This window comes from Penicillium cosmopolitanum, assembly GCF_028827165.1.
Source record: "Penicillium cosmopolitanum strain IBT 29677 chromosome Unknown utg000009l:1.0-9042332.0:1.0-9050551.0, whole genome shotgun sequence".
Lineage (NCBI taxonomy): Eukaryota > Fungi > Ascomycota > Eurotiomycetes > Eurotiales > Aspergillaceae > Penicillium > Penicillium cosmopolitanum.
In genome coordinates this window covers 5394925-5413499 of record NW_026622679.1, presented here as the reverse complement: position 1 = coordinate 5413499, position 18575 = coordinate 5394925, and the positions used below count along the sequence as shown (strand labels likewise).

The 18575-nt window shown below is 51.0% G+C and overlaps 6 protein-coding genes across 6 annotated transcripts; 2 read left to right on the top strand and 4 right to left on the bottom strand.

Annotated features, from left to right (window-relative positions):
* Positions 1-87: 87 nt before the first annotated feature.
* On the bottom strand, positions 88-1492 carry N7509_010098 (peroxisomal membrane protein PEX14; the record flags this gene model as incomplete). Its single annotated transcript, XM_056634735.1, has 2 exons — positions 88-1348; positions 1476-1492. 2 exons carry the CDS (start codon positions 1490-1492, stop codon positions 88-90), a joined length of 1278 nt encoding a protein of 425 aa, XP_056485355.1.
* A 1186-nt stretch (positions 1493-2678) lies between these two features.
* Positions 2679-3958, top strand: N7509_010097 (PAPA-1-like domain-containing protein; the record flags this gene model as incomplete). Its single annotated transcript, XM_056634734.1, has 3 exons — positions 2679-3477; positions 3532-3638; positions 3698-3958. The coding sequence occupies 3 exons, from the start codon at positions 2679-2681 to the stop codon at positions 3956-3958; spliced, it is 1167 nt and encodes a 388-aa protein (XP_056485354.1).
* A 540-nt stretch (positions 3959-4498) lies between these two features.
* On the bottom strand, positions 4499-4805 carry N7509_010096 (uncharacterized protein; the record flags this gene model as incomplete). Its single annotated transcript, XM_056634733.1, has 2 exons — positions 4499-4680; positions 4751-4805. The coding sequence occupies 2 exons, from the start codon at positions 4803-4805 to the stop codon at positions 4499-4501; spliced, it is 237 nt and encodes a 78-aa protein (XP_056485353.1).
* A 281-nt stretch (positions 4806-5086) lies between these two features.
* Positions 5087-12112, top strand: N7509_010095 (uncharacterized protein; the record flags this gene model as incomplete). The annotated part of the gene is made up of 1 exon (XM_056634732.1): positions 5087-12112. The coding sequence occupies one exon, from the start codon at positions 5087-5089 to the stop codon at positions 12110-12112; it is 7026 nt and encodes a 2341-aa protein (XP_056485352.1).
* Positions 12113-12732: 620 nt separating this feature from the next.
* Positions 12733-13941, bottom strand: N7509_010094 (DUF4050 domain-containing protein; the record flags this gene model as incomplete). Its single annotated transcript, XM_056634731.1, has 1 exon — positions 12733-13941. The coding sequence occupies one exon, from the start codon at positions 13939-13941 to the stop codon at positions 12733-12735; it is 1209 nt and encodes a 402-aa protein (XP_056485351.1).
* A 1248-nt stretch (positions 13942-15189) lies between these two features.
* N7509_010093 (ATP-binding protein) lies at positions 15190-18101 on the bottom strand (the record flags this gene model as incomplete). Its single annotated transcript, XM_056634730.1, is given in 3 exon segments — positions 15190-15634; positions 15648-17319; positions 17375-18101. 3 exon segments carry the CDS (start codon positions 18099-18101, stop codon positions 15190-15192), a joined length of 2844 nt encoding a protein of 947 aa, XP_056485350.1.
* Positions 18102-18575: the final 474 nt, after the last annotated feature.

Below are 18575 nucleotides of genomic sequence, written 5' to 3'. Positions count from 1 at the left end.
GCTCTCTTATATTTACATGCCGTTAACAAATAGTCCTAATATACTCAGTACTGTAGTATCTAACATCCAATCTCACTGCCTCATCCATCACCTTCCAGCCGAAGCCATACCCCCAAGTCTACCACCCCGACTGGTAGGGAAGTTTCTCGCACTCAGCAGCGCACCCTTGACGCCACGGATCTCCGCCTTAAAACCAGCAATGGCTTCATCCTCAGACTTCTTCACACCCATCGCAGCACTATCCGTTCCATTCGTATTGCTACTATACAGACCATAGGAAGGCGTAGAAGAAGAGTAACTCGGAGCCGCATAGATCAAACCATCCAGATAATGGTGAAGATCCGTAAGCTTACTACGCAAGTCATCTTCCAGAGTACTGGAGTCCTTATCAACACCATTGACTTCCTTAAGCTGCGACTGGATAGACTCCAGACGACTCATATGGTTATTGACCGCCTGAGTAGGCGCATCTGGCGCCTTGCTCTCCTTCTCAATAACTGCGATAGAAGACTCAGAAGTCTCGGGACTCGTCTGTGTGCCCATGTCCCGGTGGAAAAGCTCCGTAGGGTCTGAGGTGACTGAATCGGTATCATTGCTTTCGTCGTCGTCGATTGGACTGGTCTTTCGCGCGGTTAGGTGGGCGGGGATGACGGTGACGCTTTGCTCTAGCTTCTCGTTCAGCTTTGAGAGATTCTCTTGCGCTGTGCTGGCAAGTTCGTGGCGGGCGCTTGTTAGGGTTGCGAGCATTGGTTTCACGAAGTATTCGCTAGCACCGTATATGCTAGCGCCGAGACCGGCGGCGCCGTAGATGGTGTAGAGAACGCGGTTCATCGTGACTAGTGGGGGAGGTTTGTTGGCTTCGAAGAGGAATTCGGGATATGTGATGATCGGGGGTACATCACGCGGTGCGGAGGCGGGGGTTGTGGTTGTGGCCGTTGAGCGCGGTTGAGACATGGTGTTGGGTGAGGATTGTGCGGTGACGGGCGAGGATGGGGTGACTTCGGATTGATCGCTAGAGGGTGTTGATGGCATTTCCTGGCTCTTGCTTTCTGCGGCGGTTGGGCTGGTGCTGGTCGCCTCCGCGTTTCGGGTGATGCCGAGGAGTTGGTCGATCTCGTCCGAGTTCAGACCTTTTGATTCAAGGAAAGTTACTTTGCGGTCGGTTGGGGAGTCACGAATGGATTCATCCTGGAGGAATTTGGCCGCTTGGGTTAGGAGGTCCTCTCGGTTGGTGGGTGCGGGCGCATCCTCGGAGCTCGGCGACGTCGACGGCAGACGGGGACGGCGAGGACGATTGATCGGCTGGCGCAGTTCCTGACTGCCGTTGCCACGAAGGAATGGAGGCTGGCTTTGAGGAGGAGTCTGACATGATGATACTGTGGTCCCAGGTCAGAGGGGAGGAAGAAGAGAGTAGGTAGAAAGTAGAAAGTAGAGAGTAGAGAGTAGAGAGAAGAGGAGCGGCGACTTCCCCGGACTGAGACTTGGGGACCATGTGAGCCGACCTCGGCTGTTGCACCGACGGATCTCTCCGCGATCCACGGCAGTGTAACTCAAGTTCAAGTTCTAATTCTAGGTAGTGTACAATGTTTGGGTTATTCAGGGTATTTTAATTCTATCAATTGAAATATACTTGATTTATCTAATTGCGTCGGTAAATGATGAAGAGATAGTATATAGTGAGCACTGGCAGCTTTACATTGAGATGTGTGGTGCCTCTAGTTACTAAAGTCACGAGACACTACAGTATGTACTTCCAGCAGGTCGTACCTCCAGGCTTCAAGTTAATAACCATTTCGTTCTAGACTGTATCTAATCATACTACCACTAGTAATAAATATCATTAAATCTCTCAATATTTCAAGTAACAAGCCCCTTTAATGTAAAGAGCTTGATTGGGACGAAAATGTCCTACCACTGTACTTTACCACTGGTCCGATTTCAGCCCAGCAAGGCACCAACCAACACCAACACTGGGGTATAGAGTAGTGGTGATTTATCTGTAAAAAAGAGTAAAAATATACTGGAATATTTAAATTGATACTTAATTACGGTAAATACAACCAGCAACAATTCACAGCCCTTCACAGTGATTTCTGTACTTGTCATACTGTTGATATTGGCTGACCGCCTGCCGGGCAGAATGGCGGTGGTTACTTCATTCGCTCATCCAGCGTCAGCGACAGCCCTCGTAGAGATTGGAAACTTTTGGACAAAGTACCTGTAAGTTGCCTTATTGGCCCCAATAATCCTGCGCCCCCCCCGTTACCCTCAAATCCAATGCAACTGGCACCCCATCGGTGGCCCAAGGGCCACTACACTCTCCGAACCTCTGGGGGACACTGCAGCCAGGAGAAGCATCTGCCAACTTCCCTGCAACGGCGCTTTGTCCGCACGGCGAGCCTCCCAAACGTGGCGCCCCGAGACAAGTTGGCCCTGTGCCTTCCCGGTGTGCGCTGAGTCTCGTCCCCCGTGGTGATTGGGTGACTAGCTTGCTTTCTCACTTCATCTCCCCGATTCCTTGAGATGCCATTGCTATCTCGTAACTGCCACTGCCACTGCCACCTATTCTACGAGTTGCCCCCCGCATCTGTCATCCCCTCCAACCTTTCATCCTTGTATTGCCTTTCTTCCATCACCTTCACTCCCAAGCTTTGGCTTCGGCACCACAGCCTCCCACTATGGCGCCAGCTCTCCGCCGCTCTCGTCGATCGCGAGGAGCTCAAGAACAATCACCAGAATCGGATGCTAACCTCAATGCCAGGCCTCAGAGACAAACCCGCTCCGCTGCTGCTGCGGCATCTGTGACTGTCTCTCGATCTTCTCGATCGTCATCGGATTCCTCAGAAGAACCAGCCAGGACTCTCCGTGTGACGGTGAAAATGCCCGCTGGCAAATTGCGGGAAGCTACCGGTGGCCGCTCCGGCCGCCGCTCAGTCAATGTGTTCCAGGAGAACCCCATTGTTTCAGGACCGCGTTCCAGTCGGAACAAAAAGAAGGTCGTGGAAGTTGCCTCGTCCGACGACGAAGACATCGAAGACGAAGAGGAAGATGAGGTCGAAGATGAAGAAGATGCTCCTGGCGAAGACGACGATGAAGATGCCGATGCCGATGGCGATGTAGACATGGACGACGCTCCGCCACAACCGCCCACAAGGCGAAACGCCAAGGTCACAGCCCCCACTCGTGGTAAAGCCAAGAGCGTGGAAGCCAAAGAAATGGAGCTCGAAGAGGAAGAAGATGAGGAAGAGGAGGAGGAGGAAGACGAAGAGGAAGTCACCGACTCCGATGCGGAGGGTGAGCCCGATGACCAAGATGAAAGCGCTGTCCCCGAGCTCAATGTTGAAGACCTCGATGAGGAAGACGAAGATGATGACCTGGACGAAGAATTGGACAGCGAAGGCGTTGCTCTTAACAGTGGCAAGACGACCAAGCGTCAACGAGGAAACCTGGGTGATGACTTCCTGCAGCTCCCAATGGGTAAGTAATATTGGCCTCTATTTTAGAACCAGCATGGTGCTCACAACCGGACAGAACCCCAAGTGAAGAAACATTTGACGGCCGAGGAGCGTGCTATGAGAAGAGCTGAAATGGCTCGCCGAAGGAAGAATCTCAGCGAGAAGCGAAATGAGGAAGAAAAGGTATTTGCTTAGATTGAAAATGAAAAATGGGACGAGGGCACATAGCTAACAACGAATAGATGGATACAATCAACCGACTTCTCAGGAAGCAGCCCCCCAAGCGCCGTGGCCGTGGTGCAGTTGCTGATGCTGACGGGACTCCCGCGGATCAAGAGGGCCAAGAGCCTGAAAAGGCCGATCCTACAATGGTTCGCTGGGTTAGCAATGCTAATGGCTGCAAAGTCAATGTTCCCGAGGAGTGGCTTGGTACTCCAGCCGGTCGTGTTTTTGGTGCTCCCCCAGCGGTTACTGGGACGAGCAAACTGGTTCAAGAACTCTGAAATTGCATTTTAGAAAGTTTGACATGGATTGAGGCGCATTAAGGAACCACTCTGGGGCACTTGGGAAAAGGCAGGAAATTCTCGATACACGACGACTGTCATGTTCGGTCTCTGTATCAAAGGCATGGCGTTTACATTTTCAATTTATCTAACACTGGAGAATAATTTCACGAATACTCATGGTTTAATCATATTCTGCATACTAGTAGTAGTTATATCTGCTCAAAGGTTCAGCGGGAACTGGAACCTTGACATATAGTGTATCAAACTACCCCAGGTGCTTTCCTATATTTGCATTATAATGGTATTTTGAGAGCCAAACCGCCCATCGAGATTAGCTGTAAAGCCGAGAAACTTGGCCGAAGCCAAATGTCTTTCGATTTGTTCCGTCGCGGGCTCGCCAAGGCCATTGGGACCGACCAGCGTGCCCAAGGTCGCTGAATATCACCAGACCGAGCAATTATGACAGTGTTGCTTTTGTGAACTAGTAGCCATTAGAGGCTATTTCTCGTGTTGGTGGAATATATGTTGCGCAAGAAATCATTGATTCTTTTCAGCTTCGGTTGTCCCAGACGCCGGCTTTGCGCTCTGGGCATTGGCTCCTGCCGGTGGTGCAGTGGCACCTGGGTTCAACCCTGCACCAGACTGAGGGGTAGCAGGCCCGTTGCCATGTGTCTTTTCAGCAGCAAGTTCCTGGAATGCCGGTTGGAAGGTGTAGTAGCCTGCGGAGAAGTTTGACGTCAGAACTGAATTCTCTTCATCCTAAATGACCGTGAAACGTGAGGTATATACCTGTATAGACGCCCACTCCAATAGCGAGAGCGACGGGTATGAAATTGCGACTCATGGTGAAGTGAGAGGTGGGAGTGCAAGCCTGTGGGAAAGTTTGGAGGTTTAACTTGCCTCGAAACTCGGAGATGCGGGAGTGCCTCGCCGAATCCGACTCCCCCGTTATCGGTTATCGCCGCACTGATTAGCGGCAACGCGTCTCCAACTTATTCGACGCGTTTTCCTCGACGAGAATACGACTCGATATTTACGACTTTCACCTCATTATTTGAGCCTTCCGAATACCGAATCTCGCGCCACTCGGTGTCTCGCTAATGAAATGGGCGCAGCCCACCCAACATGACAGTCGAATGGCGGGAACGAGGGTTTGTCCCGGACTCCGATGACGAGGAAGAGTTCGATTCTCTCAACACGAATAATGAGAACATTGGCGACCAGAGTGATGCTCTAGGTGGTGATGTTGACCTGATTTATATTGCCATTCCGCCTTCACCGTCAAACCCCGAAGCCGAAGCCGAAGATATCTCCAAGCAACAGTATCAGGAACATGAACATGATGGATCGACGACCTCGTTGGGTGACGACCAGGCACAGCTTGACGCCGAAGAAGATGGAAAGGGCTCGCAGGAGCTGGCTTCAAGTCCCGCAATTCGACTCCCTTCAGCTGTTACTCCCCTCCAACAAACGGGCACATTTTCCAATGAAAGTTCAAGGCCAGCAACACCTCTTGCAAAACGGACACCAGGGCCTCGCCGATCTGCCAGGACAACCCGGAGCAACTCATCGGTCACAATAGCGAATCAAAATGATGACATATGGGATATCCCTAGCTCGCCGATGCAGAAAGCTAGGTCCTCAAGGAAACCACGAAGCCAGGCTTTGACGCCGAAAGATACGCCCTCCGCGAAAGCCCGCCGAAATCGAGATACTCCGCAGACTAGTACACCATCAGCCTCGATACGACATATAGATACGCCATCACGAGACTCTTCGCCGGATGAATTGATGGTACTTGTGCCTTCACCACGAAAGCCGCTTGCCAACATAAACAGCAATAGACCCCATCGACCAAGTGAACACGCCAGGTCGGATGATGAGTCCTCTTTATCCTCAGCGAAATCCAATATCTCTGCTCCGTCTCCAGACAATTCGCAGATAAGAAGGGATGACACAAGGGAATCACACGAGGAGGACACTTTGGCTCAGATTTTACCGGGTCTTGAAATTCCCGAGGAATTCCAGCTGCCATCTTCTCAGCCAGAGCTTCCACAGGAGGATACTGCTCAGCGAGGTGTGCAAGATGGTATCCAGATTCAGTTCCCAGATCTTCAGCAGGAATCTGCCCAGCAGTCGACTCGATCTCTTCGACCTCATAAACCCAACCAGCTGCGTCCTTATACGTCAGAATATGCGCATTATCATAAGCAAATGAAATTAGCCGGTTTGAGGTCGATTAAATTGCGCGCTGAGGCGCCTCAGCCTCGGCTCGCTGAAGTCACTGACGAAAGCCAAGGGCAAGATTCTTTCAATCCAAATGCTATCCGATCAAGCCCACCGGCGGAAGAGTATCTTCCTGCACCGAAGCCTAAACGAAGAAACGAAGAACAAACGACTACACCGCGCGCCCGAAATCACGAAGATAATTCGTTGACGATTCGACGAAAACAATCCACCAAGCGAAGGAAAAGGTCTCACTCTGGAGCTTGGCATGATGGTACGCATCTTGTTAGCAACGACCCACGTCCCCAAATGATCATCAATTCCACTCCACCTGGCGGTCTAGACCCATCAATCTTTGATATACCGACTAGTCCGCCACAGTCTGGTAGTTTATCTTCAGCATCGCGAACACCGCGTGCTTCGGATATATTTCGATTTCCTCCCGGCTCACCACCACCGTCTACCAAAACCCTAGATGTTGATTCTATGGACGTGACTCCAGACGATGATGAACCGACACTAGTTAATCAAGAAAAGCCGGCTACTTCTTCAGATGAGGAAGAAAGCTCGGATTCTTCTGGCCTGGAATCAGAGACTGCAGAGGAGCGTCAGATTCGAAGATTGTCGCGACAGACCCGTGGAGTTCTTCCTGCATCATGGCATCGAATTGATGCACAGAAACGAGACCAAAATCAAAAAGCCTTACAGGCAAGCCGTCATGCTCAGCGAGCAGATGGTAAGGGTGTTGCTAAGAAACTGTTACGAAAAAGTGGCCAACCTGTACGCCCAACTCAAATGGATCTCGGAGACGATGACGAGAGCGATGAAGAACCCCAGAGCACACGGACTCCCCGACCAGATGAAGAGAATGCAGATGAAGACCTCGCCAGGATTATTGGGTTTGAAACCCCCTTCGACGAAGCTGAAGAGGACGACAACTTCGAGGACAATCGGGTCGATTACATGGTTCCGCCGACCAGTCGCAATACAGACCCTCGCGCGAAGCCAAACAGCCTCAAGCGCGTTCATCCCAAAGAAAGCTCGATTGCGAAAGAGAGAAGATTAAAGAGGGCTCGATCGCAAAAGCAAACAAGAATCACTGATTCTTCCTATGGGACCCAGCGAACCAAACGACCGCCCACAAAATCAAAACCAAAATCGAAATCGAAATCGAAACCAGCACCCCGGCTGGGAATCTTGGATGCTCCCGGTGTTGCCAATCATCCTGAAAAAGACCAGCCGCGATTTTTAAGAGTTGCAGCGAGGCGAGCTCGCTCGCATCAAGACGGAGGCAGACAGAGTCCGAATCGGAAGTTTCTGCAACTGGACTCACGGCGCGACACGGCGGATGCAAATGAGTCCCTGTGGGCATGGAGACGAGGAGCAATTCCACAGACCAATATCCAGCCTCGACCAAAGCCTCGCAAAAATCCGACACCCGCAAATTTTTCAATTAGCCGTCAACGGAACACAGCATCTTCTGGTAGTTCGTGGTTGACCAACCATTTCCCTGTTGTGGAAACCGGTGACTCTCTCGACATTGATAATGATTCTACGCATCAGCTGCCAGGTGGAGCCAACTCGCTTCCAGTAGAAGCACCCAACAGCGATGCGACACAATCGCGATCTACGCATGCTGAAAAACGAGGACATCAATGGATGATTCAACGGAATACTGAAATCTCATCTTTGCGACGAAACATCCTCCGTCCTGCCGCCGGAAATCAGACAGAGCGCAGTCCAGGACAGCCAATATCCAGAGCAATGTTCCACGAAAGAGTGGTTCAGCTCAATCGAGACTATCGGTCTAGAAATTCGACTCGAAAATTCAAGCCTAGCTCGACACTCCCTAGCTTGCCACTCGACCGATACATCTCAAATGTTGGACCAGCAGAATCATCGCCCAGAGTGGTTCCCCAACATAATCCTGCCCTAGCAACAGAGAGCCGAAGCAAGCCACAAGTTTCTGTCACTCAAAGTCGCCGTCGCTTGAAGAAGCGCTCACCCAAACATGTCGATCTCACCTTGGACCAATTCTTGCAGGATGCACAACAAATGCCACCAATTTTTGATGAGCTGGAAGTTTTCGCTTCGACCGGCTCAGAACCCACTCGAGCTTCGACTTTGAATGTGGGAAACGGTCTTTTCAATTGGCAGCGTTCCTACCCACTGGATTTCGGGGTATTGCCGCTGCGTAGCGGCACTTTCTTCCATGAGTCTACGTTCATAGGGAGTGGAGAATTCGCACGATCAATGCAGCTTCTCAAGCGGGACTTGGATCAAGGTGCAGGGTTCTGTTCCATACCGTTCAAGGATACAATCTTCCGATGGGGACCTTGGAATGATAAAGTATCCTCTGAAATGGGCATCGTATTTGATTCCATCATCGCGGATGTCGAATCACTCGGTGCCTCAAATTCCGAGGCAACCATATCACCACCATTGTCGTCTTCATCTCTCGCATTGCGAGCATTGGTTTCCTATGCCTCCGAGAACTTGACGTTCGCTGATCCTATCGACCGGGCAGGCTTTATCAGCCGTTCCCTGGCGTTAGCTCTCAATCTAAGAGACCGCATCGCTTCAGCTCTTGCGGCCAGCAATATCGATGATCAGAACATTGCCAGGATTTCTTGCTACAACATGGTATTCGTGAACCAGATACGTCAGGTCGCAAACCATAGACTACTTAGCCTCTCTCTCGGCAAGGAAGCACTAGATCTAATCAAACCTTGTGTTAAGGACACAATTCGCGCAATTCTAAGTCAAACCGGGAGAGCCGAAATCAAGCGTCTACTGGAGGAAAATGAAGACGATCAACGGCGTGAAATGGGCATTCGAGAGGGATTCCCATACACAGAGGCATGCGTCATTGCCGATCAACTTTTGCGCTCCTCGGAGGTATTTGGTCGAGTGCTCGAGGACTACGAGGTTGAGCCCTATGTCGAAGGCATCATTCGCAATCAGAAAGACATCGGGAATCTGGAGATCGCTTGGCATAGCTTGTTTATGAAGTTACCCCTCCATGAGATTGACAAACAGGGCATCGCCCGTCGAGAACTTCGCTTCAAAGCGAGAAATGACAACTGGGTTCTAGTCACAAAGCTCCTCTCCCCGGTCTTTGAAAGCTACCATATTCATTCTGCGACCCGGACCCTATCATATAACGCTTACTGCCGAACACTCTTTCAAAGATGTCACCGCCTAATCAATTATTGGGGCTGGAGAGACTGCAAACCCATCCTTGACACTCTCTATGAATTCTTCGCGCAGAGGACGCTCTATAATCTGAAACTCGAAGGAAGCCATGGATCGCCTTCTTTTCTCGACGAGCTGGATCAAAATCCTTCTCTAGAAATCCGAGCTGGAGAACCGACATTTCACACTTTCCTGAAGATCATCGCAAGTGGGATGCGCTTTTTGTCTAAGCGCTACGACAAGAAGATAATTCGAAACTTCGCCTGGCGCCTTCTTCCGAATCATGGACGCATGTATCCGAAAGATGATGATGTGAGCTATGAGGATCTCGATGCTTTGAGGAACCATCACGACCTTCTCTGTACCTTGTACTGGGTTGTTCCTGATGGTTGCCGGCCTCGATTGGAAACTATCAGAAACCTCGTCAATCCGGCAACTTCCCACATCGGAACATGCGACATCAACCTGAAATCATGGACAAGACTTGTTCGGTTCAAGCTATCTACCGACGAGGAAGTTTCGAGCCTAGAACCATTTGCCGAATGGCATAGCTATCTCGTGAATGAACTTCGGAAGCAACACCTCCTTGCCCGAAGCGAGGGTGAAGCTCAGCACAAAAAGGGGGGATGCACTACCGAACAGAACATCCGAACTATTATTTCTGACAACCAGATTCCGATTGAAAGTTTATTGAGCATGGCACTCGATGGTTTGCTTACTGCTGTTAAACGGGCGCCGACACTGGAGCATGCGCATCGGCTGATCTCGAAAACCCCCTTCGAGTCCCTGCTGCCGTTGTTTGATCCGAAGGTGTCGCGAGTCAACGTCGTTGTATCTGAGGCTCTCGCGGTGATCACGGCGTATACTCAAAAAGATGGCCCTGCATTATCGTCTGCGACTGATTTTCCCGCGCCGGCGGCTTTACCAGCACCAGAAGATGATAGCCAAGAATATGGAGATTGGGATGATATCGATGCCGTCATGGTTGAGCCGACAATCCTTAGCGAAGGGATTGAACATGTTCAGTCTGATCTCCACCCTGTCGTCTCTCGCCTGGTCTCCGACTGCTTTGGAGCAGACGATTGCCCAGATGATGCGATTCTCGAAAGTACTGTGGATTGCTGGACGTCAGTTGCCCAGGTCTTAGTACGTCATGGCATCAAGCGCTGGGAAGATTATTTGGATCCTTTCGGTGACGAATCGTGGAAAAGACTTCGCGAGAAGGCTCAGACCCGCAAATTCTCACCTCGGTTCCTCGCTGCTTGCATTGAGAAAGATTCTCGAATACTTTCTGACTGTCGAGTCCTTGTCATGGGAATGTGGATGTCATCATTGATGGAGCGATCCGCTTTGCTGAAATTCCAGCATTGTTTGACGGAAGTTCTGCTCAATGATCTCCCAAAAGACCCGCTGCTTCGAAACCTTCCTTTTTACAAGGAAAAGAAGGCTGTCCGATATAAGCTAACGATCGAAGAGCTTGCCCAGCGTCGCATCTCGCTTATTTCCAGCGTCTTGTCGAACATGCGCGAACATGTGCTGGGAATGGAGCTCTCAGCTGATCGGAATCTGTCTGTCACAAAGCGAGAATACTCGGAAGTACTTGAGCAAATGATGAGTGCGATGAAGAAAAACTATCTAGAGCTCGGCGGGGCCGTGGCAGATGCCCGGAGCGACTATGTCAACTTTGTCCACCGAATCATCCGATTCTTGCAAGAACTTACAAACGACATCAAACCCGTGGATCCGTTCTTCATAAACCCGGCGCTGTTCCCTCTGCCGTCCTCGGATCCTCAATACGTTGTTGCAAGACTGAAGCGCTACGTGCCGAAACTCTCTTCTGAGCAGGGACTTCAGGCACTGATCATGTTTACTCAAGGCATCGTGGAACGCGCTATCATGGAGGGTCAACAGGATCATCTCACCGATCAACTGCACGCAGCAATGGCGAATACTTACGAGGCTGGTGATCCCGATAAGCCCACACTCCGGGCCATCCTTCTACAATGCATTTTCCCTGGGTATATCGAACTCGTGTTCAGTGCTCGTTCTGCTTGGCTCTTGAGTCGATCCATAATCCGGAGCATGACTCTTGTTCTCAAGGACTTGCTGTTTGATATGGACGCCACGGACTCGAATTGCGTTTCTTCCGTGCTTGGAATCTTCGATGCCGTTTTCTGCTCTGCGTATCGCGCTTTGCATCCACTCTCAAATCGCCCGGCTGTTTTTCAGAATACATGCAATCTTGTGATGCTCGCCACTTTCATCGAAATGATATCCTCGACACTTGTCGTGGTGGACTTCATCGACCGCTTGACCGGTGTTGCTGATGAAACTGTCTCATACATTAAGTGGTTTCGGGACTTTGCCGTCAGTGTGCTCTCCCATCTCGACGATGCCAACAACGCGGGTTCGATGTCGGAAATGAACATTCAGACGGACTCGGGCCTGCAGAGACCTCTAGGAACACCCCCAAGCTTACCGTCACATCTCGTTGCAACCCGTACCATTGCTTTTGAGGAACATCAATCTTGTCTCAAGAACTGGTCTTCGCATGGTGGTAGATACTACCATACTCGAAGCGGACATGACTCGAAGGAAGCTACCCTTGAACCTCAAATTGAACATCTCGTTGGGAATAATGCCGAGGCTAGGAAAGCCTTGAGTGATGCAGTGGGAGAGTTCCTAAACCGAATCGATCAGCTTGAGTTTTTCGCGGATGAGCATGAGTGAGAGATTGATCGGATCAACCTCTACTTCACAACCCTTTTTCTTTTTTTTTCTCTTTATGTCTCTCTGATCATGTTGATAATGAAGTGTATGTATCCATAGCAATGGCGTCCGGTGGTGTTTAAGATATTGAAGGACAAGTACTCGGATTCGACGATACCAGGGACGTCTTACGTTGAAATCAACATGTACTATGTTATGTCGGCAAAACGAAATGAAAAATACAAAATGTCATGAATCATCAAGACCTGCTTGCTTATTTTTGTCTGGGGAGTGATATCCCAAGGGTACTATTGCAAGACTAGTATGCGGGCATCAAGTCATTGCCAGGAAGGAAAAGATCATAAAACCAAAGAAGCAGAGCTTCGTAACTACATCCTTCCACCCTCTCGTGCGCCTTGTACATCATCATTAGACAACAAGGGGTACTGAAAAAGGAAAAGAAAAAACCAAACCGAACAGCAGCACCATGGTAAGCATATAGAGAAGAGAAAAAAGAAAAAGAAAGAAACGCCAGATGCATCACGCACAAGCCGTAAGATGACCGAAGACTCAATGATAATGCCCAATGTGAGGTTCCCGTCCCATAAACGCCTTTCGTATCTCCGCAATGCTAGCTAGCTTCAGATGCCTGAAACACCAGCATCGTGGCTCGATCCACGGCGGTGGAATGGGTTATGAAATACTTTACGCATGGCGTTCGTAATGCTGTTTTTCCTTCTCGATGTCGTTCCATCGTTCGCTCCATCCCCAGACTTTGGAACGGAGGCATCGTCCGCAAGGACAATTGAGGTGACGGCCGGTTTAGGAGGCCACTGGCCATCTGCTTTCCAGCCTTGTACCATTGCCTTGGTAAGATCTGCGAGATTGACAGGCACGGTAGGAGTCATGCCTTGCACAACGACCTTGGTATATATGGAGGGATATATGCTCGGATTGATGGTTGCACGGATAGGATTCGAGGGCGAAATCAATGGCGGCGCAACAGGGATGAGAAGCTCCTCAAGTTCCTCCTCGTCATCTTCGCCCTCGCTATCGGAATCGTCGATAGCCGAGAAGCTTGTCGAGTCTTTACCAGACGCCTGCTGATCTGGCACGGTGATACTGGTCTCTGTTGAGCCCTTGCGCTTGGCTTCTTCGTCCGGGGCAGTCGAGTGCTCTTCCTCCTGATCCTGCCGGCGATGCTGTTCCTCAATCTTCTCCCTTTCTGCAAGAGATAGCGTCGCTTCGGCCCTATTCGCTAGAACTGACGCATCGACCGTCTCACCAGCTTCGCTGTCGCCGTCGGCGGCGGCCTGGGTGGCCGGGGGCGGGGAAGTCCCCGCACCGCTCTCCTCCGTCGAAGGTGTCGTATTCGCAGTAGATTGGTCCCTTGATGGTATATGCGTATCGGCTAGATTACGCTTCTGCTCCTTGGCGCGAATTTGCCGCCGTGTCCGAGCTCCTGACCATGCGTTTCGTTGTGCGATCCATCTCCTCAACCCCTCGTTCCATACCATCTCCTCCTCCATCTGTCGACGGCGTCGGCGCCGTTGCTCGACGACTGGATCTCCTCCTAGCCTCGCAGCACCTGGAGAGAACTCGTCATCATCAGATTGATCGGATGATTGTGGTTCGAGTTCAGAGCCGGAGCTATCGAATTCGCGGGGCCGCCAGTCGGTGACTTGACGACCTTGCGACAGGGTGCCGATGGAGGAAGAGGTAGAGGAAGAGGATGATGGACGAATACCGTTTGGGTTTGCGATGGGGTCGAATTCCCAGTCGTTACGCACGACCTCACGGATGAAGCGTTTTGCCTCGCGAACGGCAGCGTCGCGACTGTCGGCGGACATGGTTTTAATGTGGGGATCCTTGATTTGAGGTTTTGCGACCAAGGATATTTGGGCCTTGAGGTAGGCAGGATGAGAGAGATGGGTTGCGAGGAGGGGAGGCGCCTAATGGAAGTCAACTCCGGAGCTCAAGTGCGCCCGGACCCTGCAATGGTGTGCACTCCCCGAACTCTGGAAGAGAAGAGTGGAAGTGAAGCGAAGCTGTCGAGTGGCGGGCGGAGACGGATCCGATGACATCGAGGGCACGTGCCCACGCAAATAGGGTGATCGGAGGCGACAGCAGCAGCGGCAGCAAACTTATAGACGTACAGGGGGACATTCTGAACTAATATGTGTTATTGAGGTGACTTGTGAGGGAAGGGTAATGTTTGTGAAGTACCTCTCGTGTTGGGCTGTGACTGATTTACTATGTTACACAGCGGCATCCTCCCGCCTCAGCTGTCCTGGTAGCTGTATAGATCAGCCCTATCTAGGACATTTGGAGCCCAACCGGGGTCCCCTTTGATCATCTCAGCACCGATATGTATCGTGATTCAATATACAAATTCAGATGAAGAAAGCTATTTTTTTCAGCGCAGATAAGCTCATCAAAAATCGCCTCGTTAAATGTCTGCGCAACTTGACTCTCAGCGTCATGGCTATGGGCGGGATTTCCACTGCTGTTCGGATGTGGTGGCAGGGACGGATCCCAGAGGTTACGAGGTTGAACGATCTCCTAGGACGATTTACTAAAATGACCTAGTAGACTCTCTGGAGAATGGGTCCACATCTCACTTACATTTCCCAAAACATACATAGGTATCAAAGAAGAAATGTTCGAATCCGCAGGTTTGTGGATATTCATTTCTCTGCCACGGAAAGTCGCGGGTGTTGCCCAGGTGTTTACCTTGCAACACTGTGTCGATTGCCAATATAGAGCACCATATGGTGAGGAGATGGAACTCGAGGGGCGTTTACCGTCACGGTAGTATATTCAAGCGCAGGCCCCAGGGTGGATTGCTAAATCCCAGGCTCCGAGTCCAATTCGAATGTGCATCCATGATTGTACAGCTTGAAGAACTCAGATCGAGGGCTTACTGTGAATGGCTCCAGTGTACATAGTAAATATCTTCTTTGTGTATTGGTACATGTCTATCATCGCTAATATAATGTTACATTGCAAGGTGGAAACAAAAAACGAAATCATCAGATATCCCTCCTCCATCCACTTCATACATTTACATCTCCGTCTTTGCTAACATCGCGATTGAATCACGCCGTACGGACACGCGCAGTCTCCTCCCGACTCTCCTCACTACCCGCAGGAATGAATCCCCACCCGGTATTCTTCTTGCGCTGAGCTTTACGATCACCGTATTGCTCGTCGAACTTGCGAATAGCAGATAACGAGGACATATCTTCGCTAATAGACGCACTGATCTCTTGCATTCCAAGTTCAAAGTGGGCAGGCGTGAGCGTGCGGCGTTCCGGATATTGATAGGCTTCATCACCCTTGTGTTCGAGTGCCGCCTTATTTTCTTCCCGCACGCATGCCAATGCGGCGGCGACGGAGAGGTTCTTTAGATCAGAGCCGGAGTAGAGCGGGGTGCGATGGGCGAGGTCTGCCAGGTCAACCGCGGAGTCGAGTTGTTCTTCTTTGAGGTGGATTTTCAGAATGGCGTGGCGATCTTCTTCTGTCGGAAGGTCGACGAGAAGTCTTCGGGGAAGACGGCGGAGGACAGCGTCGTCTCAGGTCGAATGGTCGGTTTGTGGCGACCATTATGAATGCTGACATATCGTTCATTCCGTCCCATTCACGCAGGAACTGGTTAATCAGTTCACGGTGGGACGTGCGGCTGCTGGCTCCTGTGCGTGAGCAGAAAATGGCGTCTGCTTCGTCGATAAAGACCACGCAGGGGCTGAGTTTTTTGGCCAGGGTGAAGATGGCTTTGACATTTTTCTCGCCTTCGCCGACATACATGTCGTAGACTTCAGAGCCACTCACTTCGAGGACAGTCGCGCCGCTCTCACGTGCGACAGCCTTGGCGAGGAGAGTCTTTCCGGTTCCCGGTGGGCCGTAGAGGAGACAGCCTGGGATTTTGTCTGTTGCCAAAACACCGTATGTGAAAGCTTCGGGGCGGATGAGAGATAATGAAGTCAGAGTCTTGAGAGCCTCCACGGTTTCGGGAAGGACGTGTACATCGTTGAAAGTAGTTCTGATGCTGTTTGCATCGACAACTCCGTTGAGAAGTTTCTTCTCATGAGTGGTACAAGTCTGACGCAAAGATTTCAGGAGCTGCTCCCGGGTTTGGCCACTAGGTTCCGAAGCCTTGGGCGACTTCTCCTGCAGCCAATCGCTAGTGACTCGATCGCCGCCATCCATGAGTTCAATTCCACGTCGGATATGCTCAAAACCAAAGGGTTCATCCGGCTCTGCGCTTCCAAGCGCGAGAGTTGACAGCCAGTGGACCTGGTTGTAGGACCAGAAACGCTCCCGCATACCAGATTGCTTGACGGTGGATGGGTCAAGTGGCCAATCGCGAGTGCCAAAAATATCATCCTTCACGGCGGAGGAGGTCTCGCTCAATCTGTAACGTAGCATTGTTTGAAGGTGGCGGGTGTTGATTTCCATTGTTCGCTTTTGATGGTCTTCAGAGAAGGTTTTCTCTACTGTTTTGGTGTCCATGGATGGAATGATTACCAAAGTTTTTGAGAACTGGTCGTCAAAGACATTCTGCAAGATCTTTGGGCCGTCTCGGGAGTTTGTGTGCTGAAGCTCTTGGGATGTGCTTCCAATGAGTAGGACCCTCGATCCTGCGCGCCTGCGTTCTTGGATGACCTTTTGGAGAAGAGTGATCACCCGGGAGCCTTCCCTAGAGCTTTGAATCTCACGATAATCTTGTATGTGAATGATGGTATCCCGTGGCAGGGGCTTTTCAGTAACGGGCTCGAGGGGCTGTTGGGCCTCTTCACTTTCGGCCTTGGTTTCCTTGGGGACTGATGACTTGGATGCCCCACTCGCAGAGTAAAGGAGCTCATTCAAAAGGCCTATCCACCGCTGCTCCATGCGTTGTCCGTAGCCTCGTGAGGTGTTTGGCTCCTGGTCCGGCTGGCCATTGATGGACGCCACGAGTGATTTCAGGCCAAGCCAATTGGGAAGCGGGATGTCGCCGGACTCCCTACTGGCCTCGATGGTGATAAAACGGGGAGTGCTGACTTCGGCGTGAGTCCCGGGATGCGCGCCAGCGATCTCGGGTATATCTTCGTCAGCGTCTCCGCCTTCCGCAGGCTCAGCGAAGGCTGCCATTATAGCAGGGCGATACACTTCGTATCCGAGGGAGCGAATGGCTGACGTCGCACCCGACTCTGCAAGATCATGCTCACTGAACAGCTGAGCAATATCTTGCGCATTTAATGTGATTAGGTCGGTATTCAATTCATGCGCCAATCGCTTGACGACAGAGTCTCAGGAAAAGAATGCCATCGTTGCCGGGGTATTGAAGAACAAGATGTGACTTCTTGGCCGATGGTTCTTTTGCGTATTGCGTAGGCGGCAATCGTAAGCCTGCTTTGACTGACGCGCGCAATTCTTCCCACAAGGGTTCTGCGAGGGAGTAGCGATTATCTGAGCTCGATTCGGATGGAGTCGCACCGGCCGAAGGATCTCCTCCATTACCCCCAGAAGCCGGATCCCCCACCGCATCACTGTTATCGGGACTGGGTCCAGGTTTCGACTTTGATTTCGTGATATCCAGTTGGTGCTGAGATTGCAGGAGATCGGCTTGACCTGGGGAACCATGGGTTATGTTGGCCTTGAACCACGTAGGAATACTGGCTGCTAGCGAGAACTTTTGCTGTTGCTGCTGTTCCGTTTGTCTGTTCCTCATAGCTCTGCGAACGGCGGATCCATATTGCCGTGCGGGAGGCTTCGTTTTCTCAGAGACCGAAGTAGCGGTGGTGTCATTTATGGAGTTATCGATGTCGGAATGGCGATTATCTATAACGTCTCTGGCGTCCGTACTAGTAGGCGGCGTTGGGCCATCAGGTGAGGTCGATGACAGCCATTGCCGCGACAGGTGGAACCGTCGCGCAGGTGCGGGCTCGGGAAAACGGCGACGGGCGATGAGTCGACAAGGGCGAAGGCGTACGATGGGCAGCCGAACCTGCTGCATTGACAGATACATCCAGGGCACTGTACGCCAAGGAATTCACAGGGAGCGAATGGCTGCAATGGAGGTGAAGGGGAGGTTGCGCAAGTCCAGATCCAGATGCAGTTCCCAAAGGCGCCTCCGCGGGAGTGATAAACGTCACGTGATACTCATTGATAAGAAGTTTTCAGGAATCGATCAAAAATGAGTTATGGAAGAGGTGGAGGTGCAATTGTAAATACCTTGGGGCAAAAAATGCATGTTTAACAGGTCTTTGGTCAGGATATGGATAGCATCCTGGTTATGTACTCGATTTAGAACATATTCCTATAGATCAAGTCCTCAAGTTGTGACTACTACATTTGGCGCAACTTGTATGGACTGATACTAGAAACTCAATTGTGATGTGCTCGATAGTAGAATTTTGCATATACAGATAGGTTAAAGCAAACTCGAGGGCATTGAATGGAGTCGAGTTTCAGTAGATATCAAGCTTAATTAGGTTAAGGG